The sequence below is a fragment of the Canis lupus genome, chromosome 30 (genome assembly GCF_011100685.1).
Source record: "Canis lupus familiaris isolate Mischka breed German Shepherd chromosome 30, alternate assembly UU_Cfam_GSD_1.0, whole genome shotgun sequence".
Lineage (NCBI taxonomy): Eukaryota > Metazoa > Chordata > Mammalia > Carnivora > Canidae > Canis > Canis lupus.
Window position 1 is genome coordinate 8,804,326 of NC_049251.1, and position 22,721 is coordinate 8,827,046.

At 47.5% G+C, this 22,721-nt stretch overlaps 1 protein-coding gene across 1 annotated transcript in view; it reads left to right on the forward strand.

Moving 5' to 3' along the window:
• Positions 1–15,156, forward strand: part of RTF1 (RTF1 homolog, Paf1/RNA polymerase II complex component) — a 56,672-nt gene extending 41,516 nt beyond the window's left edge. Inside the window, exons 7-18 of the mRNA XM_038580120.1 lie at positions 5,215–5,350; positions 6,065–6,242; positions 7,191–7,273; positions 8,642–8,729; positions 8,823–8,930; positions 9,514–9,591; positions 10,203–10,324; positions 10,504–10,561; positions 11,175–11,252; positions 11,722–11,817; positions 12,625–12,736; positions 13,021–15,156. Of these exons, the coding sequence (XP_038436048.1) occupies positions 5,215–5,350; positions 6,065–6,242; positions 7,191–7,273; positions 8,642–8,729; positions 8,823–8,930; positions 9,514–9,591; positions 10,203–10,324; positions 10,504–10,561; positions 11,175–11,252; positions 11,722–11,817; positions 12,625–12,736; positions 13,021–13,127 (1,244 nt within the window). The 3' untranslated portion in view covers positions 13,128–15,156. The remainder of the gene's footprint in view (positions 1–5,214; positions 5,351–6,064; positions 6,243–7,190; positions 7,274–8,641; positions 8,730–8,822; positions 8,931–9,513; positions 9,592–10,202; positions 10,325–10,503; positions 10,562–11,174; positions 11,253–11,721; positions 11,818–12,624; positions 12,737–13,020) is intronic.
• The last annotated feature ends 7,565 nt before the right edge of the window (positions 15,157–22,721 follow it).

Below are 22,721 nucleotides of genomic sequence, written 5' to 3' on the forward strand. Positions count from 1 at the left end.
AAACTGAAATATTCACTTGTTCCTGCTCATACATCTGCTGTTCAGCAGAGGGTTGCCTCATATTCAAATTAGCTGGGATTGTCTCCAGGCTGCAGATTGGGACCAGGTCTGTTACACCTATCACTCACCCTCCTCAGACCAGTATACCTAGGGCACATTCCTCTCATGATGATGGCAGAATGTAATAGTGGCAAGCAGAACCATAAGATGCCTCTTGAGGCCCAGACTTGACATTGGCAGAAACAGTGTCAGGTCTGTGCATATTCCATTGGCTAAAGCAAATCACGTGACAAGCCCATCATAAATAGCTGGGAAGACTACCAAGTCACATAGCAAAGGGTGTGGATACAGAGAAGGATGAAGAATTGGATAATAGTAAAAAGTTCTATCCCAGCAGTCATTGATAATCATTACCTAGATCATTTAATGCATTATGAGTTGCAAAATGGTGATATTCTAATCTTTCTTCATTTATTATCCTGTCTACTTTTATAAAGAGAAACTTCTCATCAGCTATTAAGTTATCAGGTATACTTTGTATAAGAAAGGAAGAGTAAATGCTGGATTTTTTTTTCCTTTTATATACTAATTTTCAAAAGAATGAGTTAGTACCTTAGCTTCCAAATGTGTTTTAAGATTTTATTTGTTTGAGAGCATGTGAGAGAGAAAGCACAAGTTGGAGGGTAGGGATAAGCAGACTCCTGCTGAGCAGGGAGCCTGACGTGGGGCTTGATCCCAGGACCCTGAGATCATGACCTGAGCTGAAGACAGACACTTAACTGACTGAGCCACCCAGGCGCCTCTGTTCGCTTATCTTGAATATCTTTGTGAACTTAAGGATTTAAACATCCTTCTGTGTATTTTAATCCATTGCAGTTATTACTGACTCTCAAATTGTCCCATCTTCAATTACTGGTAGCCTAAGTCCTTTTGATGTGAGGCTCCAGCAATCCTCAGTAGCTTCCTTGCTTTCTGAACTTGGAATTAGCCATTTCTCTAAGGAGTCTTTTCATTGAAAACTGTTATTAAAGTCTAAACATAAGGAGGGCTCATGCTACTGTGTTGGCTATTAGTTCTAAGCCTTCCAGTACACAAAGCTAGGATTTTTTTTAAGGATAAATTTTATCCTTAGGAGCTTCATATTGATAAGTCCATTTCAGAATCAGAATGCAAAGATTTTTGAGCTAAAACAAAGACAACATGCTGCTTACTCATTTAAAGTGTATAAGGCGGGGATCCCTGGGTGGCTCAGCGGTTTAGTGCCTGCCTTTGGCCCAGGGCACGATCCTGGAGTCCCGGGATCGAGTCCCATGTCGGGCTTCCTGCATGGGGCCTGCTTCTCCTTCCTCTTGTGTCTCTGCCTCTCTCTCTCTCTCTTTCTCTCTCTCTATCACGAATAAATAAATAAATAAATCTTTAAAAAAATGAAGTGTATAAGGCAGTGGCTTTTAGTATATTCACAAAGCTGTGAGATAAAACAATAAATCTGGAATGTTGCATTAGTCCAGAAAGAAACTCATATCCCTTAGCCATCACCACCCCTCAGATCTATCCTTCACCAGTCTTAGGCAACCTCTAATTGACTTTCTATCTCTATAGAATTGCCTGTTTGGACATTTCATATAATTGGAATCATATAATATATAATCTTTTTTTCTTAGCATAATATTTCCTAGATTTATTCATGTTGCAATGTATATCAGTTCATTAATGGATATACATATTTTGTTTATCCATTCACCAGCTGATAAACATTCAGGTTATTTCTACTTTTTGACCATTATAGATAATGCTGCTGTGAGCATTTGTGTATAAGTTGTTGGGTAGACATATGTTTTCATTTCTCTTGAGTATTTACTTAGGAGTGAAATTGTTGAAGCATATGGTAGCTCCATGTTTGACCTTTTGAGAAACTGCCAGGCTGTTTCAAAAGAGGCTTTACCATTTTGCATTCCCACCAGCAAAATATAAAGTTGCACTTTTTCCACATCTTTACCAAGACTTATTGTCTTTCTGATTATAGCCATCTTAGTGAGTATGAAGTGGTATTTCATTATCGTTTTGATTTGTATTTTCCTAATGATTAGTAGTGTTGAGCCTCTTGTCATGTGCTTAGTGACAATTAGGGTATCTTTCTTTGGCGAAATGTCTCTTCAAGTCTTTTGCCCATTTTTTAAACAAATTCTTTGTTTTCTGTTGGATTGTAAGTTCTTCAAATATTTTGAGTATTAATCCCTCATCAGATATGTGATTTGTAAATATTTTCTTCCATTCTATAGATTCCTTTTCACTCTTGATAGTATCCTTTTGGTGCATAAAAGTTTTTAATTTTGATGAAGTGCAATTTACCTTAATTATTTTTCTTTTTTTGGGATGCGTGGGTGGCTCAGCAGTTGAGCATCTGCCTTTGGCTCAGGCATGATCCCAGGTCTGGGGATCAAGTCCCGCATCAGGCTTCCTGTGAGCAGCCCCACTTCTCCCTCTGTTTGTGTCTCTGCCTCTCTCTCTGTGTCTCTCATGAATAAATAATTAAAATCTATTTTAAAAAAGACTTTTCTTTTTTTTGCTTCTGTTTTTGGTGTCATATCCAAGAAATCATTGCCAAATCCAGGGTCATGAAGCATTTCCACTATGTTTTCTTCTAAGAGTGTTATATTTTAGGACGCCTGGCTGGCTCAGTGGTTTAGCGCCTTCCCTCGACCCAGTGTGTGATCCTGGAGATCCAGGATCGAGTCCCGCGTCGGTCTCCCTGCATGGAGCCTGCTTCTCCCTCTGCCTGTGTCTCTGCCTCTCTCTCTCTCTCTCTCTCTCTCTCTCTGTGTCTCTCATGAGTGAATAAATAAAACCTTTAAAAAAAAAAATAAGTCTTATATTTTTAGCTCTTACATTTAGGTCTTTGTTTTTTTAGTTTTGTTGGTTTGGTTTGGTTTTTAGAGAGAGAAGGTGGGGAGAGGCAGAGGGAAAGAGAAAATCCTTAGTTGGAGCCCTATGATCTCAGAACCCTGAGATCATGACCTGAGCCAAAATCAAGAGTTGGACACTTAACCAACTGAGCCACCCAGGTACCCCACAGTTAGGTCTTTGATTCATAAATTAGAATAAGGGTCTAACTTTTTTTTCCCCACATGATATATCCAGTTTTCCTGGCACCACTTTTGAAAAGACTGTCATTTCGCCCATTAGTGGTGACACTCTTGCTGAAAGTGACACTCTTGCTTGACACTCTTGCTGAAAATCATCTGACCATATATGCAAGGGTTTCTTTCTGGGCTTTCTGTTTCATTGATACATGTATCTATGTTTTGAATGACTATATTTTAAAGTCCCTTGTTACAGTTCCTATTGTGTGATTGTGCCATTAGTTGAATACTTTATTTCATTTTTCTTGTGATATATAGAGGTGACTTTTTATTATTATTTTGTTTCACGATTATATGAAATAATGAGGTTCCAGGGGTGCCTGGCTAGCTCAGTCAGGAGAGCATGCAACTCTTGATCTCAGGGTTGTGAGTTCAAGCCCCACATTGGGTATAGAGCTTACTTAAATATATATATTTAATAGACTAGACTACCTACACTGTTTTTGTAAATAGAATTTTATTGGAAAGAAGCAGTGCCCTTTTGTTTCATAATTGTCTGTAGCTGCTTTTTATCTCCAGCAGCAAAATTGGGTAGTTGAAATGGTAACATCAAGCACAAGCCTAAAATATTTACTGACTGCCTCTCTAAGAAACATTTTCTAACTCAGGATATAATATATTAGCTCATTCCTTTTTTTTTAATAAAAATTTTATGTATGTATTTATTAGAGAGAGTGGGAGGGAGAAGGAGAGAGAATCTGAAGCAGACTCTCACTGAGTACAGAGCCCAACGCAGGGCTCTATCCCATAACTGTGAGATCATGACCTGAGTCAAAAATCAAAACCAGGGATACGTGGTTGGATCAGTGGTTGAGCATCTGCCTTTAGCTCAGGTCATGATCCCAGGGTCCTGGGATCAAGTCCCACATAGGGTGCCCCACGAGGAGCCTGCTTCTCCCTCTGCCTGTGTCTCTGCCTCTCTCTGTGTGTCTCTCATGAATAAATAAATAAAATCTTTTAAAAAAAAATCAAAATCAGGAGTTGGACACTCAAGTGACTGCACCACCCAGGTGCCCCTCATTCCTTTTCTGTAGCTGCAGAGTAGTCTGTTTGGTGGGTGTACTAGAGGTGATTCAGCCACTCCCCTGTGCAAACATTTGAGTTGTTTTCAGTCTCTGTTATTACAAATAGTACCTTAAATTGAAAATAAAGTTTTTCTCTGAGACCTTCTGAAGATACCACAAAATTTTTGTCCATCTTTCTTGCCTGTCTTTAGGCATCTTGAGTATAATAAAGAAAACTCTCAGTAGAGTTGTTGACCCTTTCTGCCCACTTAGCAATAAACTTCCAGCCATTTTTTTTTTTAAGATTTTATTTATTTATTCATGAGAGACAGAGAGAGGCACAGAAACAGGCAGAAGCAGGCTCCATGCAGGGATCCCGACATGGGACTTGATCCCAGGCCTCCAGGATCACACCCTGGGCTGAAGGGGGTGCTAAACCGCTGAGCCACCCGGGCTGCCTGGCCCTTTTTTTTTTTTTTGGTATATTGAAGCTTGACTTTTTTTTTTTAAGATTTTATTTATTTATTCATGAGAGACACACACAGAGAGAAGCAGAGACACAGGCAGAGGGAGAAGTAGGCCCCATGCAGGGAGCCGGATGTGGGACTCGATCCTGGGACTCCAGGATCACTCCCTGGGCTGAAGGCAGGTGCCAAACCGCTGAGCCACCCAGGGATCCCCATTGACTTTTTTTTTTAATTTTCTTATTTATTTGAGGGAGAGAGAATATGCGTGAGAGGAAGGGCAGAGGGAGAAGCAGACGCCCACACTGAACTGGGAGCCCAAATTGGAGCTTGATCCCAGGACCCTGAGGTCATGACCAGAGCCAAAGGCAGACACTTAATTGACTCAGACACCCAGGCACCCTGAAGCTTGACATTTGGTGCCTAGATGTTTTTAACTCTGGTTTAACTGGGTCCTGTATGTAGCCCAAGTAATCACAGTGCAATCTAGAGAGGATGGGGCTGTCTGTTAAGTCCCTTCCCATATCCCAGTTCTTTTTCAAGGATGAAAGATGTTTCTGTTTCTTATTGAGATAATGTGGGTAAACGTTCCCCTTTATTTTTTAGCTGAACTCCTTGCTAAAAAACAGCCATTAAAAACCAGTGAGGTGTACTCCGATGATGAGGAAGAGGAAGAGGATGACAAGTCCAGTGAAAAGTCAGACCGCTCATCCCGAACATCGTCATCTGATGAAGAAGAGGAGTAAGCTGTGTATATTTTGGTCTAGTAGTCAGAATAAGTGGGCTCTTTGGGGAGAAACTTAGTGTAGTTTTCAAAATGTTCTTGTTTGGATGGTGAACTTTGATTTGGTTCAGTACCCTGAATTGCAGAGCTGAGTTCCCCAACACATCAGCCCAAACATATGCTCCTACCTTTGGCTCCCAGCCTCCACTCCTGGACATTTTGTCCAGGCCTGGCAGGTAAAAACTGACTTTGTGTCACCCTCAGACTGGCCTGGAGCTTCCATTAGTTTTCTTATTCTGATAGGTTATCTAGAATGACAGCTTCATTGAAGACAGTTCATACTACTGGTTAAGAGCAGGATGCTGTTACCACTTCTTCTGTGGCTTCATTTCTTTCTCCTATGGTTAATCATGTGTAGTTTGGTTGAGTTAAGTTTTAAGAACTTGGTAGTATTTATGTATCTTGATCTGATGTGTTTTTTTTCCCAGAAAGACAGAGAGCACATGCAGGGGGAGGGTGGCGGGTGAGGAGAGGAGAAGCAGAAGGAGAAAGAGAATCTTAAACAGGCTCCATGCCCAGCATGGAGCCCAACATGGGGCTCTATCTTACAACCCTGAAATCATGACCTGAGCTGAAATCAAGAGTCAGACACTTAACAGACTGAGCCATCCAGGCACCCCTTGATCTGTTTTTATGAGGAACACTTTTCCCATTGCCCTTTATTCCTCACAGGAAAGAAGAGATCCCTCCCAAATCACAACCAGTCTCCTTACCCGAGGAATTGAATCGGGTTCGATTATCACGGCATAAGCTAGAGCGTTGGTGTCACATGCCCTTCTTTGCTAAAACGGTCACAGGATGTTTTGTACGGATTGGCATTGGAAACCACAACAGCAAACCAGTTTACCGGGTTGGTGTTTCTTTCCATGGACAATTGTCCATGTTTTAAATATAATGATTCTCAACTGGGAATAGGAACTGCTGAATAAGTCTGTCACTTTTCTGCTACTATTTGATGGGAAAATAGACTCTAATTGAAATGCCTGTAGAATAATGACACCGAGGTAACCAGAGATCATGCATGACCTGCTGCCAGAGACTCTTTGGAGCCCAGTGGAGGGGGCTTGGACATACAATAACTTTCTTTATTTTCCTTTCATATAAAAGCGAGAAGGGAGACATTTAGGGAGTATTCATTGGGAGTTACATAATCTGGAAGCTTTTTCGTTCATTTGAAAAATAAATGAAAATTTTCCATGTTACATAGTAAGTGACTTCTAAAACAGAATTACATTGAGGTTTAAAAACAAACACAAAAACACGAAGAACCACCCTCCAACTTAAAGGAGGTTGTTTTGTGAGTTCTGGGACTGCTTCTATGATCTGGATGGCTGGAACATAGCCACTAAGGTTTTTTTTTTTCCTTTCTGTTTTTGTTTGGTTTAGCGTGGGGTGTATGGTTTTAGGTGTTTATCTCCTTCTGTGAGGACCAGCAGCCATTCTGTGTCCCAGAAAGCTTGACAGAAACTGACCTCCATGGTCTTCGTATTTGGTTGATAAAACTGACCTCTGAAATCCCAAGTATGTCCACATAGTAAGGTAGAATGTAAGTGGGAGGAGAAGCTCCTAACGGGCCCACCAGGCTAACCGCCTCCTCTCCTGGCGCTTGCGCACTCTGCGTGCAGGACTTCTGGTGCTTGGCCATCTGGGTTCTAAACCTGAGGAGGGTGCCCAGAATACCTGGCAGCTGTGGGGTCCTCTCAGTGCAGGGTCACTTGTCCACAGTAGGTTGGTAGAGCCAAAGAGAAGGTGGTGTGGAGAGCTCTGAAAGAGTCTGTTTTTCTGTCCTTTCATATAGGTGGCTGAGATCACAGGTGTTGTGGAAACCGCTAAAGTTTACCAGCTTGGTGGCACCAGAACAAACAAAGGGCTACAGCTACGGTAGGGGAGGTGCCATTGTGGCAGCTTCTGCTTCTGCTGTGCACAGGCACTACCTGTTGGGGCTGCCATGCTCACCCAGTATGATGTTTCAGTGAATTTCTGTTGTTCCCCAAGGGTACTTGGAGGGAAGCTTATTCTGCCCTTGCCTGTAGGGAAAGGTAGGGTATCTCTGTCTGTCACACGGGAAATCCAGGACAAGAAATGGTAGGACATAGAGTAGGAAAAAGGCGGGTTGTGAGCTCCCGCCTTGTCCAGATCCCTGCAGGCAATTCCTTGGTGACTATGGTCAGGTGGCCTGCTTCTGGTCCTGGCTCTGTCACTAACTAACCTGGTCTTTGACGAGTCGAGTCAAGTCACCTTTCAGGACTTAGTTTCCTTTCAGTCACATGATACTGAGTGCCTGCTACATGCCACGGTTCTGGGCATCAGGATAGAGGCAGAAATATAGTAGGCACATGCAAATCCCTGCCCTCGTGGAGCCTGAAAATTCTAGAGACCCTGTATCAAAAGGAACAGAAGTAGTTTACCAGGATCATTGCAAATAGCAGCTAATAGATTCAGCTGTCCCATGGCCTAATTTAGTCTCTGTGGTCTCCATTCCCTTCTCCTGTCCCCACCATCTTTCCAGGGCTGCTTTAAAAGAGCCAGTTGAGATAGGCAGTGACCATGACATGCAGAGAATGACTATCCCTAGGAGAATGGCACTGACTCACCTAACTTCACCAGCATAGGGGTCAGTCAGAAGGCAATGTGCCTTCTCTCTAGGGAATGGTGTTTCCTTGCCATTCAGAGAGCTACATAATATTTTATATTATCGATGCCTGTTGACTATGACAGATTTTATTGTAAATGGACTTTTGAAGTACTGGCCAAGTCCAGTTTTTCCCCCAGTGCCAGCTATGATTCTTTTATCCTGGCTGCCTGTTAGAACAGCCTGGGAGGTATTGTTTATTTAATTTCATTGCCTGGCTCTTACTCCCAGAGATTCTGATTCAGTTGAACTAGAGTGGTGCTTTGACATTAGAATTTTCACAGATCTTCCTAGGTGATTTAATTTTTTTTTTATTTATTTATGATAGTCATACAGAGAGAGAGAGAAAGAGGCAGAGACATAGGCAGAGGGAGAAGCAGGCTCCATGCACCGGGAGCCTGACGTGGGACTCGATCCCGGGTCTCCAGGATCGCGCCCTGGGCCAAAGGCAGGCACCAAACCGCTGCACCACCCAGGGATCCCCTTTCTAGGTGATTTTAAAGGGCAGCCAGGATTGAGAACCACAGAGATAGGTGGTTCATAGTCTGGTTGGATTGCTTTGCTGTTACTGCAGGTAACATACCCATTCTTGGAGTTGCTGTCTCTTTTTTGTGTAGGCATGGCAACGACCAACGAGTATTCCGTCTAGAGTTTGTCTCAAACCAGGAATTCACCGAAAGCGAATTCATGAAATGGAAAGAAGCGGTAAGTGGGTAGATAACACCTGGCAGTTCATGAAAACCCTGAGAAAGTCTCCAGAATCTCTTACTAATAACCTTTTATTATGTTTTGGTCTAGATGTTCTCTGCTGGCATGCAGTTGCCCACTCTCGATGAAATCAATAAAAAGGAATTGTCTATTAAAGAAGCTCTTAATTATAAATTCAATGATCAGGACATTGAAGAGGTAAGAAACCTGGTACCCCAGAGACTAGAGGTTCAGTAAGAACTAGTATTAGAGAAAGAGAACATGACTTTCTTTTCTTTCCCTGTATCTTGACATTTTTAGTTGTGCTACTATTGCATAAGGATGGGAGAATATTGATGTTACTACCTGCTTTATTGTTCATCCAGATTTTCTCTCTATTCTCATTTGAAGTCATAGAGTAAAGAAGTGTATTTGGAGTTCAGGGATCTGTATTCTGCTAGGCTTGGTCCTTCAAGAGTTTCCTTTCTCCAAAACATTTTGGTAAAATTCTTTGATCTCTGTTCTCTTGGACAGTGGCTAGCCTTACAGTACCAGGTCCTTGGGCTGCTGCTGTTTATTGGTGCATGTTCCTTCAGACTGTCCCAGAAGAATCTCCGTGACCCTGGAAACAGCATAGTATCCCTTGGAATGAACTCGCTCTCTCTCTCTCTGGGGCATGACACTGCTGTAGGAAGAGCCAGCCCCCTTTTAACTAGCTGCTTGCCTCCAAATGGGCTCACTTAGCCTGTCTACAGAAATAGTTTAGGAATACCTCACTGCTGGTATCTCCTCTCTGGTACAGATTGTAAAAGAGAAAGAAAGGTTCAGGAAAGCTCCACCCAACTATGCTATGAAGAAGACTCAGCTGCTAAAGGAAAAGGTGAGGACTTGCATGTGAGCCCCCTTCCTTGTCTTGTAAGATGTGGAAATCAGACTTGTTCATTCTCTGCTCGGTTAGTGGTGACTGGATCGGGCTCCAGCATAAGCAACATGGTGCTTTCTTGGCCCCTGGGCAGCATCCCTTGGCCATTTTCCTTTCTATAAATTGAAACTGATCGTGTCCATTCCATTCTCGTTACTTCCTAGTCCCTTTAGTTTTATGTCTAATAAGCCAGAACTCAGGGTCCTCTCAACACTAACTAGGTCTGAACAAATGATATTGCCAAGCCCAACTGAGGTGGGGACTTTCCATTCTTCACATCAGGATAGGGTTGAGCCTTGTTAGGGTGAGTGAGCCCCAAGAGACCTGGATTCTAAGATTAATATTACAAATTGCTGCTGCCAGAGGCCCAGGGCCAGTTAGCTATATGGCAAGGTGTTAAGTGCTGTAATAAGAATTATACTTTGCATTTGTATAGTTTGTTTTCAATGTTCTTTTGTATTTCCTGTCATTTGTTTGTCACATGCGCTGTCTTGCCTGGGCTGGAAGTAAGGGGTCACTTGATACAGAGCCCATCATAGCCAACAACTCACATATGTCTCTGTGTGCAGGCCATGGCTGAGGACCTGGGGGATCAGGACAAGGCCAAACAGATCCAAGACCAGCTGAATGAGCTGGAGGAGCGAGCAGAGGCCCTGGACCGTCAGCGGACCAAAAACATATCTGCTATCAGGTGTGTTACAGAGCCTGTTTCGGTTGGGCTCCTACTCTGGACCCACAGACCTTGCCACAGTTATCAGCCGAGCCTGTGGCCTTACACATGTGCTGCCTCCGTCTGGCTCCAGGGTCAGAGCTGAGTGGTTCCCTTCCTCCTACCACAGCCCATTGACTCACCCTTTTACTCACCCACAGTTACATCAACCAGCGGAACCGGGAGTGGAACATTGTGGAGTCTGAGAAGGCCCTTGTGGTGAGTAAGACAACTTGATTTGGATCACTGAAAACAATTTTAATTAATAAAATGATACGAGGGGTGCCTGGGTAGCTCAATCATGATCCCGAGGTCCTGGGATTGAGCTCAGCAGGGATCCCGAGGTCCTTCTGCTCAGCAGGGAGCCTGCTTCTGCCCCTCCCCACTGCTCATGCTCCTTCTGTCTCTCAAATAAATAAATACATTCTTTAAAAATAATAATAAAATGATACAAAATCTTCTATATACCTTGCTCCAGTTTATTTTTTTTTACTTACTGAATAACATGTACACTTCGCCTCCGCATGCTATGGGCACACATATATCCATGGGATGTACTGATTGATAATGAAAAGCAACAGTCTTCTGCCCTTCTCACCCTTCCTGCCCCTTAGCTTCTACTCCACAGGTGTTCATCTTTAGGGACTTCTAGTTTTGTTCTTTCAGGTGTTGTCCCCATATCTGCTCTGCTGTTCTTGAAGGGAAGAGGATAATAGACTTTTGACTTTTTTTTTTTTTTAGCCCTTGCAAGGACTGTTATTTATATGTAAGCTTAGGATAAACGAAAGGTGAGGAAAAGGAGACAGTTCTGTATGTATGCTCTCCGTTTCAGGCTGAAAGTCACAACATGAAAAACCAACAGATGGATCCCTTTACCAGGCGGCAGTGCAAACCTACCATCGTTTCTAATGTGAGTGCCTAAAGAGGACATTTTTAGTCAGGACCTAGATTCTAGGACATAAAATGAATTCCATTAGGAGATTAATAAGGAAGTTAAAAATAATGTTGTCTTAGTGGGATTTGCTTACCTCAAACTCTTGGGTCTGGCTACCTCCTTTTTTAAATCTTGCTATAGGACACAGGTAGCGAAAACCTGGCATGGATTTGTAGAAACCTACGGCCTAACCCCTCCTGTGTCAGGGTGGGTTTACCAATGCAGCAAGACATTAGGAACATGTAGGCTGAGCCACCTAGGACCAGGCTGGCCTGGGCTTCAAAGATTTTATTGCCTCTCTTTGCTGCCTTGAAGAAAACCCCACTGAGCTGCTGATGGGTCCACCGTGGTGCTTGTGATGTTAGTGGTAGTCGATGGGAAAGAATCTGGCATAGCACTGTGTGAGTGTTAAATAATCTCTAAAATAACTCAATTTCTCTCTCAGTCCAGAGACCCAGCTGTTCAGGCTGCCATCTTGGCCCAGCTGAATGCAAAATATGGTTCTGGAGTGTTACCAGATGCTCCAAAGGAAATGACCAAGGCAAGTGCAGTACTGCCCCGTGGCCTGCAGAGCAAGGCTACTGGCCCAGACACTTGGCCTAGGTTAGGCCTGATTGTTCCCACGTGGAGGAACTAGCATCCCACTTGCAGCCCTTTCTCCATCCTGATTTTTTACAATTGTAATAAACAGCTACTGAGTTTTAGTCAGCCACCTAAATGCTAAGCCCAGCACCACTATTAAACTAAGGCCTTGATTGCAGCTTTAGGCAACTGACATCTAGCCCTCTGATCCACATTTTCTCGTGTGTAAAATGGGGATAATACTCTATCCTGCTGCTTCACAGGATGATTAGGAGAAGCTGATGACACATAAGGGTCAGATGTTTGTAAAGGTGAAAAGCTCTTTGAAAACTAAAATGTTAAACAGAGAAACTGCCCATTTAGAAGCAGAGTTCTTTGGGGTTTTTTTTTGTTTGTTGGGGTGGGGGGGTTGTGTGTGTGTGTGTGTGTGTGTGTGTGTGTGTGTGTGTAAGTTAGGTCTTTTCCTGTGGAGCCCAAACTATCCCAGGAATTTCTGAAATCTTGGGTCAGAAGGTAGCTTATTGTCCTGACCCCCTCCTCAGCCCCCCACACTATAGACACGAGCCTTCCCTTTCCTCTTTTAGGCTTCAGAAAAGAAACCTTCTTATGGCCTCTCCTGTCTTCCCTCTGAGAGAATCAGAAAAAGGGCCTTAGGAAAGAGATCTGATGAACTTGAGCAAGAGCTTTTTTTTCCATTAGTGCTGCTGCTTCTTGAAGTCCACTTGCATTCATACTTCTATAATTAGCTTTTCTCTTCACATTGCAGGGTCAGGGCAAGGATAAGGATTTGAATTCTAAGTCAGCCAGTGACCTCTCAGAAGATTTGTTCAAAGTACATGATTTTGATGTGAAGATTGATTTACAAGTTCCCAGCTCAGGTAGGTGAAGGTGTGGGGGTGTGCTGATGGCTAAGGACCAGAGGGCACCATGGCTGCCTCAGCCAGCAGGGGGCCCCGTTGTTAGGAAGAAGTGCCTTGACGTGCCTTAGGGAAGAAGTGCCAGTGTCTGATTCTCAGTATTTACAGAGACTGGAGTAAGCTGGGGCACAGGTGTATTTTGGGAGGAGTAGGGACAGGCAGCCAAGCAACCAGAAGGGGTGAAACGCAAGATGAAGAAGGCTTTGTAGGCTCCTTAGATGCTGATTTCCTCTTCTTTCCCACAGAGTCAAAGGCTTTGGCCATCACCTCCAAGGCTCCACCAGCCAAAGATGGGGCTCCAAGGAGATCTCTAAACTTGGAAGACTACAAAAAACGACGAGGGCTTATTTGAGCGCACCCAGCCTGCTGCTTCTGACCCTGCATGCCCCATCACAGTGTCCTCTTTTCCTTTGATTTGCCCTCTTTGGGCTGGAGCAGCAGTAGAACTGGGAAGAGACTCTAAACTGCCAGTCATCTGTAATATAAACCATTTGCTGTATAGACCTCCCTTGTCTGCACCATCTCCCACCACCCCCCAGGCCTCTCACCCGGTGTGGGCCTGGGCTCTCTTGGGCTTTATCCATGTCTTTAGATTTGTGTTTGCCTTTTTTTTTTTCTCTTTTTGTTTTTTTTTTTTTAAACCAGCACAGTTCATTGGCCACTCTGCACACATTCAGTATTAGCGTGGAGCTGGGATTCTTGCTGGAGCCCCTGGTGGCGACAGCAGCAGCACTAGGCAGCCACCTCCATGGGCTGCCTTGGACCCAACCATTGAACATTTGGCACCGGACCCTCGTGGAGAGAGTGGGGACTGGGCACCTGCAGTCCTCCTTCCTCTCTCCTCATCTTCCTCTTCTTCCCATCTCTGCAGAAGAGAGGTTTTCAAATCCAATTTAGTTTCCAAAAAGTGTACATTTGTGGGGAGGGAGGGGGGGGCTATTTGAGCGAGCGAGTGTGTGTGTGCGTGTGTGTGTGTGTGTGTCTGTGAGTGTGGATTTTTTTATCATTTTTTTAAAATGCAGTACTCTTTGTATCAGTCTGTCATGGGTCTGTAGCTGTTTCAGATTTTTTTTCAGCTGTACTCGAGCATCTGAAACTGCAAGAAAGAAACTCATTAAATGTGATTCTTCTTACTAAACAGGCCTGACTGCTGTAGCTGTGTGACATCTCCTCCCACACACACCCCCCACCTCAGAGAAGGCACCCTAGTTTGGCCCCTGCCCTGTAGGCTGTGTCCCGGCAGGTGGGAGGGAAGCCCACAGCCAGGTACCCAGATAGGGCAGTGCAGGTGTCTTGCTCAACCCATGGGTACAGCCCACAGCTTCTTGGCTGAACATAGTGTGTCTTTTCCCCGCCCCCATGTACTTGTCTCTTCCTAGTGATTCTGTTTTTGCTGTTTCAGAAAGAATAATATTTTGTTTTGTTTTTAAGAGAAAGTATTCAACGTGAATGTGGAGAGAACGAACACAAAAAGATTTAGGTTGCAGATGTTACAAGCATGTGCAGTTTTGTGTGTGTATACATATATATATGGTAAGCATATATATTGTGCAGCTAGGGTGAAGCCAGCAAAGAAGTGTGTATGTCTTTATGAAATGTTTGAAAAGAGATAAGCTGACTGCTTGATAATCATTCTCAGGTGTAAAGCTCCAAGTGTAAATAAAAGTGGCATTTAACAAATCTTTTCAGAACAAAGTACAGCTGACTATATATACCAAGAACTAAGCTAAAGAAACAGCTGAGAGCCGCTGAGTCCCACAAGAGGGAGAGGAACTTACAAGCTTTGCTTTGTGCTTCTTCACCCTACTTTTCTGTAAGGAAGTGGGATGATGGGAAATCATGGACTTAAGTTGTATTTAAACGTAAAAATGAACTTGGTGACTCTTCTGGGTTTAGTAGAGCCTCGGTGTTGCTTTAACTTAGTTTACACTTTTTTATTTAAAAAAAAAAGCAGCAATGGATGGTTTTTTTTTAAAGTATTGTGACTGTAAAATTGGTGAACTGTGACTGTAACATAGCTCTGTGGTAGCTGTGACGCAGTTCAGTTGGGCAAAGGTGGGCAATGGACTCATTAAAATCATATATACTTGAATAGTCCATTGACCGAAACCCTTTATAGACTGTTGTGTAAATGTGGAATCACAGACTGCTAAACATTGCTCGGACTCCGGCAGAGTCCTGGAAGCTGCTGGGACCTCTCCTATCATGACGAACCTGGACTGTTTTTTCTTTCTGGTTTTAAAAGACATGAAATTATAGAATCCATATAATTTGCTGGAGTCATTCTGATCCACCATGTAGATCTGTATTTAGTATCATTTGGATTTGGAGAAGTGTCGATTACATTATGGCTGTGTAATAAAATTTTTATTAAAACTGCATCACACTGTAGCCACTTTGCCACTACCTCCCCACATGCAGCTACTGGAACTTTCTTCTGAGACACCAACACACAGCAAGGAGAAAAGCCAACCAACTTATCACCTGAGTAGTCTCCTTCCTTGGTGATTGGAGTCAGGACTGAGAACTTGTCTCCAATCTCAACTGAGGCAGAGCCTCTGACTCGAGATCTTGATTGACCAGGCATAAAACATTGGCTTTGTCTCCCTCCTGCCCCCAACCTCCCCCAGCTGGGTTTCATGGCAGTTCACGGTATTTCTGATGCTGGGGAGCTGCTCCCATTGCTCCTTGCTCCACACGTTCTCCCTTCCATGTGGTTTCAGTGTTGAAGGGTGTGGCACCTAAGGCTGTTTTATATATTTTTCACTTCCTTCCAAGAAGCAAAAAGGCCAATGTCCATAAGCCTAGCTCATGATGTATAGGTCTGTTTGTCTGTCTTGCTTCTGACAGGTGCAGGGCAAGTCTACTGCCTACAACTTCCCTTCAAAGAGAATGCTTTTGTTTTGTTTCTGTGAAGTCCTGACCTGTCACTGAAACTGTACAGATATTTGTAAATAAACTTTATACCCTATTTTAACAAGGGGATCAGATTTAGTCCAAGGATTGCATCCTGAGTGGCAACTCTCAAAGTCATGTTTTCAAAGTCCCCGAGAGCCTCTCTTTTGCTTGGTTTCCCTTCTTCCCCTTCTCTTAGTCTGATACCCCCAAAAGTGAAAGTGGCTGCTTTGGAGTCTTCAGCAACCTGGTTCCCCAGAAGCATCTCTGGTATGGTAGCTGTCTAGAGCCAGGGAGCCCTCCTAGTTGGCCTGGTCTACTTCCTACCTTGGAAGATACCAACAAGCTTTAATCTGGTAGGACCCTGACAACACTGCCTAACCTCAGTGAAAGGCTGGTGCTTCCAGCTTTCAGTTGACCTAGGCACACTTCCTTTACTGTTCTGTTTCTGGCCTGCTGTGAGTGTGAACGGGGGATCTAGGGACCAGAGGCTATGGGGTAAAATCCTTTCCTCAATCTCCCAAACTAGGGAAATCTGTAAGGGCTCCCGAACCCCACTCACTGTGGATGTATCTCAAACCTTTCTATATTTTAGGAAGCAAAATCCGGGATCATCTACTCCTCTTTAGAGATGGGAGGGTGGGAGGTGACATAGCCCAGTCCAAGCCTACCTTTGGTGTTGGAAGAGATGGGCCCCTGGGGTTCACCCAGTACCCAGTGAAGTTTTCTCCAACTCCTTAACACTCCCCTCACCTCACTGCTGGGAACAGTGGGCTCCCTAGGCCCTAGAGAGCAGGGATTCTGAGCAGAGAACAGGCTTATCCGTCCATCTCCCAAGATCCAGTGCCAAGGGGCAACTACACCTGGGGACAGAAAAAAAAAAAAAACTGCCATAGGCAGAGGGATGCAGAGGGGAGAGAGGTACAGAGTCAGTCAACTTAATCTTAGGGCCTTGCTGTGGGAGGACTTCTCCTTGGTGGCAGTGTCAGGCAATTCTTGGGAGCCAACAAACCATCAACCCCTAGCATGGAGTTTTGTGTGACATCACTGCTTCCTGGGGACCTCGGAGTTCCCTTGAGGAGGAAAGTGTTGGGCTGGAGGACCTTATGGGGCATCCTGCCTTCTCTGCAAGGTTGCCCAGGCCAGCCCCAGTCCTGGCTGAGCAGAACCTGGAGGTGGTTTCCTGGCCCTGATTAGGGGCTTAGCTACTGTGGCATAGGCACATCTAGGAATTCCAGAAGGTGCTCTGGACCTAGGGGAGAGCCAAGAGCCATAAGGCACCACAGGCTCAGTGTAGGGTTCACATCCCAGTTCTGCTGCTTACTTCCTAGGGCTGAGCTACTTAACTCCTCTGAGCCACAAATTTCCCATCTTTAACATAGGATCCTGTTAAAGATTGTGTACCTTTCCCCAGAAGGGGTTCAATAAATGCTGTTGTTAGAGCAGAGGCTGCTGGGTTTGGGAGGAGAGACTGCAGGGGCAGAGTGGCAGGGGTCGGGATGGAGTGGGCAGCAAGTCAAGGGGGGTGGTGCAGGGAGACCAGCCGGAGTGGGGCAGCGTGGCTACCAGAAGCTGGAGCACTCAGCTCAGAAATTCCTGGCAGCCTCCACCTCTGGGGCTAAGAGACTCTGCTTTGAGGTTGAGATTCTGATGGGTGGGCACTGGGGCTGGCCTGGGGAAAGCCCAGAGGAGCAGAGCTGCTTTCTAGCCTGCCCTTGCAGCTCCTCTCTCCAGACCAGGCAATCTGAAAGTGGCTCGGAAGGCCACCCCACCTCACCACTGCCTCAGCAGGCTCAGAAAAATCGTGAGGCTCCACCTACCCACCACCACTACCAAGAGTAATTAAAACAAATCTGTACCAAACCGGAAAATATGTGTAAAGAAGACTAACAAAATGTTCTGATCCTTCCCACGATGACTTATCTTGATACCTTCTTTAAAATACCAAATTATCATAAGGCACCTGGATGGCTCAGTCAGTTAAGCAGCCAACTCTTAATCTTGGCTGAGGTTTTGATCTCAGGGTGGTGAGTTCTAGCCCCATGGAGCCTACTTTAAAAAAAAAAATTGTTTTTTTTTAGTTGTCAGTGACCCCATTTTGCAAAGTGCGTGTGGTCGGCATCTTGCTCAGCCCAGACACATTCACCTCTCACCAGGAATGCACTGGTCTGTCTCCAACAATTTTCCCTGCTTTCTCCTCACCCTTCAGCGCTGAGCCCAAAGGTCACCTCCTCCGGAAGCCTTCCTGGATCTCCCCTCCCACTCCAATTTGGGAGCACCTTCTGGCCCTCCCTAGCGCCGTAATGAGCTACGCTGCACTGTTAGGAGCCTCCACCCTCAGCCTGGAAGCTACGTGGGTCTGGCGCGTATCCCCAGCACCCAGCGCCCCCGGATCTTAGCTAATGTCCCATAAATGTGGTGGAGGGAAGGGGGGTGGCAAGCGGATGTCCAGCGGCGGCGCCGGTTCTGGGGCATTCGATCCCACGCGTCCCTGCCATCCTGTCCCCGACCGCCGCGCCCGCGGGCCTGAGACCCAGGCTGCCGGTCCGGTCCGCTGGGTAAGACCCGGAACGGCGAGGAGCGCGGCTGCGGCACATGCAAGCGGCCCCTCCGCCCGGCCCGTGCGCCGTGGGACCCCCGACGCGCCACCAGCCTCGGCCTCCGCTCGCCAGCTCGGCCCCGCCGCCCGCACGCGCGCCCCCGGGCGTGGACCCCGGCGGCCGGCGCGGCCCGGCGACCTCCCGGACTCGGGAGCAGGCCCGCAGCCCGCAAGCCCCGGCGGCCGGCGCGGAGGAGGAGCCGGCAGCAGCTCCGGGGGCGCCTGGTCTCGCCCCGCCACCGGATGCTCTGTGGCCTCGGTGGCCGGGCAGCCGGGGTGGAAATCGGGCCGCCAGGGATGTCGCCAGTGGAACCAGGGGGTCACCTACGCCATCCGGGAGGTGCCCTGGTGCCCCCCACGGGGGCGGAGGCCGATGGGCACCCCGGGCGTTCTCCGCGCAGTCCCCTCCACGGCAGCCGCGTCCCTGACCTCAGACCTCGGGCCCCTCGGCCTCCACGTGGCCACTGGGAGAGATCCTGTGGGTTCTCGGAGTCCTGGAGAGCGGCCGAACCACGGGGACAGTCTCCTGGGAGGGATGGGAAACCTTGTTTTTGAAGTGTGTCAGGAGCGAAACTGTTCTTACTGCGCATACACAGGCCTGGTGACACATTTCGTTGGTTTTAAACCAGAGTGATTCAGATGGTGAAGGGTCAGCAAAAACACTGCTGGATTCCCTAGCCCTGCTCAACGATCCTAGCAAATGCAGAATATTCATGAGGTGAGACACTGCGTGCGAAGGCGGGGCAAGGAAGAGGGTCGGGTCGTCAGGTGAAAACAGCCTTCACTGCTCTACCCAGGAGGCGGGAAGGAAACCTTCCATTCTTTCCCAGCGTCAAGGTGCCATCCGGCCCGCTCTGGCCAGCACTCCAGGGCCCTCTCTAGTGCGCTCTGGGCAGAGAAGGGCCTCAGACTGACGGGCCTAGGGGTGGCTGGGACCCATGCACCGCAGAAAGGCCAAGTCTCACTGACAGTCCATTTAGCATGGGGCCTGGGGCCTGTTTTCTGGTTGAGTCCTTTCTGGTTTCCTTTCTCCAGAAGACAATGTGAAGTGATACACTGCCACTCCAAGTAAGGAAGGGAGCTCAATTATGGGAGCTACTCGGTTCCTGTATCCTTTTCACCTAGCACAATGCCTGGTTTGAGGAAGCTACTCAGGGGAATTTGCTCTGTGAATGAATAAATCACAAGTATTGTCACAAAACATTGGAATCTTGCAGTCAGGTCAGAAAGTCCCTTGGAGGACACCAGGTCCCACAAAGAATGTCTCAGAGTGTTGACCAGAATGAGACCCTGGACCTCTTGGTCCAGAGGAAGATTTGCCACCACCCTGCCCCACCTCAAAACACATATACACACACACCATAGAGGCTCTGCTCTCTCTGGAGAAGCTTTCAAGTTCTCTCAAAGCAAAGGCTGTGTTCCATCCTTTTTCCCCCCTCCCTCCCTGCCTCTGGGTCTTGAGAAGAAGAAACCGTGCCTGGCAGGGGATTGTGAGCAAGTGATTTTACTCTTGCCCCTGGGGCCATTGGTGCTGCCCTGGTTGTGGAGGGAGCAGGGGCAGAGAAAAATGAGGCTGGCTAGGGAGTGATAGCAGGCCCCCAGAAGACCCTCACCTCACACACCCCATTTTCCAGGCCTCCCCTTTTCCCAGCTTTGGTGCCCAATGTTACCCTCCTAGGGAGGGATGGAGCTCCCAAGCCTGATAAATCCTGAAGGCCATGGAGAGGGGTGAAGATGCAGACACTCCAGGGAACAGGCCTCTGGGTTACAGGAGGATCCCCAAATTGAGATGCCACAGGAAGAAGAAAGATCAGTTTTCTCCTCGGACACGTGGACACATAGCTGGCCTTGTGGATAAGACAGAGGGACGCACATGGCCTATGTCAGATCAGCCACCTCATGACCATCAAAACCTTGAAACATTCCTCTATGCTCCTGGTTCCATTTTTGCAGCACCCAAAAGGCCATTCGTCCATCTATATGGTAGTTTTCTTTTCTTCACAGTGCTCTACGTGAAGCCATCCACTCACAGCCTCAAGCACTGTGGAAACTGAGGCACAAACAACAGGATTCCAGGATCTGAAAGGTCATTCCTGGCTCAACCGAAAGGACATGAGAGCCCTGACCCTGTCCCCAAATATGTGCCCTTCTGCCTTCTGCCTGTGGTAGGTGGAGGCAGACTCTACCTTCACTGGATAAGGAACTAGAGACCAAGAACTACAAGATGTTAATGAAAGAAAGTATGCATAGCCCAGGAATAGAACTCAGGGGACCTCGCCAAGACACTCTCTGACTTTTCCACCAACTAGCTCTGTTGCCTTGTGCAAAGGAAGACCTTCACCTCTGGGGGTTGAGCCATTTAACTCTTTGTTACTTCTGTATTTTGAGGAGACTAGGATGCATCTGAAGGCCCTTCCCACTCTAAAAGTCTACGAAGCTCTCATTTGAATGAGCTCTCATTTCAATACCCATCCCCAGGTTTGCCTCTACCTTTCCACTGAGGGATACCTGGGCAATATAGCAAAGAGCTCTTCTTTGGTTGCTGGCCATAGGACAAGAAGAAAAGTAATTGCCCCTGAGTTCTTTCTGGGCAGCCAGGACAGAGACCCAGCCCCAGCCTTGCTTGTGCTTCCAATGTTGCCTATACATTGACTGGCACACAAACACTGACAGGTGCACAAAACATGTTCCCTTCTTTCATCCCCTCTCCACCACCTTTTGGGGTCTGGCAGGTCCTTGCTGGCTCTCCCCACACAGGGTTTGCCCCCAGCTCTCTCCTGCCCTGAGGGCAGTGCCATTCATACCAAAGACCAGGGCAGCCCCCAAAGAGGGAGGGAGGTGAGTGCAGAAGGACTATCAAGCTCTAGAACACACACACACACACACACACACACACACACACACACACACACAGGCTCCCCAGACCTCTGTGCCCCAGGAGAGGTAGCCAGGAGATTTCCCAGGCTCTCCCCCCAGGACTTGAAATACCAATACTCAAACTCTTGTACTCCCTTCTTTCTTTCATTCTTGCATTCCTCCCTTGCCTCCACCCACCCTTCTACACCTTTACTTTCTTCATCAATTCCCCCAGGATCTTCGTGCTCTGCTGAAGCTTCCTGTTCTCTCTGAACCCTCCTTTTCTCTCCTCCTGGACCATCCTTGAATCTGGCTGAAGGGAGATAAGGAAAGTTTCTCCTTTTGGTCTTCATCAGCATCAGAGGCAATCCTTCCGGGGTCAGGGTCCACCCTGCCACAGGGCCCCCAACAGTCCTGAGGCACCCAACACCTGACGAGAGATTCTCCGCTGCGGCATTGGGGTGAAGACAAGAAATGTTGTGAAATACAAACTTCTACACTCAAAGCAGTCTTGCAGTTAGCTGACCACCAACTTGTGAAGTGGCTGATGACCCAGCACCAGGATGCCACTGAGGAGCACATCGCAGAGATGAAAGGTCTTACCAGCATCAGGGGGCTCTTCCTCCTGTGCCGCCACAGCTCTAAGGCAGGTGAAGATTTCCTAAATTTAAAAAGGGAGGAGACTGCCTAAGATCACATCTAGAGTGTGACGAACTTGAGATTGGCTCTTTCTACCACCCACACTAAAACTACTCTAATGTTTTATGGATTTTACATCTTTCGTTTTATTTTATTCTCATAGCAATCCTGCGAGGTGGCCAACCACCCTGCAGAGGAGAATCAGCAGTTCAAGGCGGTGAAATGACTTGCTCATGGTCACACAGCAGACCCCAAGCTCCGGGATTTCATAGGAAAAGGAGGAAGAGGGCTCAGGCCCTGCCCCCCCCGCCCCCCCCGCCCCCCGCCAGCCAGGAGCCCTGGGAGGTTCCCGGGACTCCCCGGGACGCGCGGAGAGATCCGGGCCCTGCCCCCTGACCTTGCTGGGAAGTGGGGAGCTTGGAGGGGAGAAGCCTCAGGCGGTGCCCGGGACCGAGTCCTTGCGCGGCGCGCGGCCTGGGGCGAGGCTCCCTCAGGAAGCTGCAGGCCTTGCGTTCCGGGCCGAAGGGGCCCCGGGCGCGGAGGAAAGCCCGGAAACCTGGAAGCCTTGGCCCAGGAGGGCTGGCGCGCGGCGAGAAGCCGGGGGACTGGGTGCGAGAGCCAGAGCGGGACCAGCCGCGGGGCCGCAGGGCGCAGGGGCGGGGCGGCTCCTGCCGGCTCCTCGAGGGCGTGAGGTCCAGGCCCGGCTTTGGGTCCACGAGGTCTGGGCTCTCGGGGCCTCTGGAGGAGCAGCCGGGAGCTTCCCGGCCGGGCGAGGGCCCTCGGAGGCCCGCGCTTTCTCTGAAAGTGAAAGGAGTGGGCGGGGGGCGCGGCCGAGGCGGGGCCCAGGCGGGCAGGCGCGCAGGCTCCGCCTCGGGGCAGTCTCGCGCCGGGGGCGCCGAGCGCCTGCAGTCCTCGCCGCGCCGCGGGCTGGTGGGCTCCGCTGCGGCTCGCGCGCGG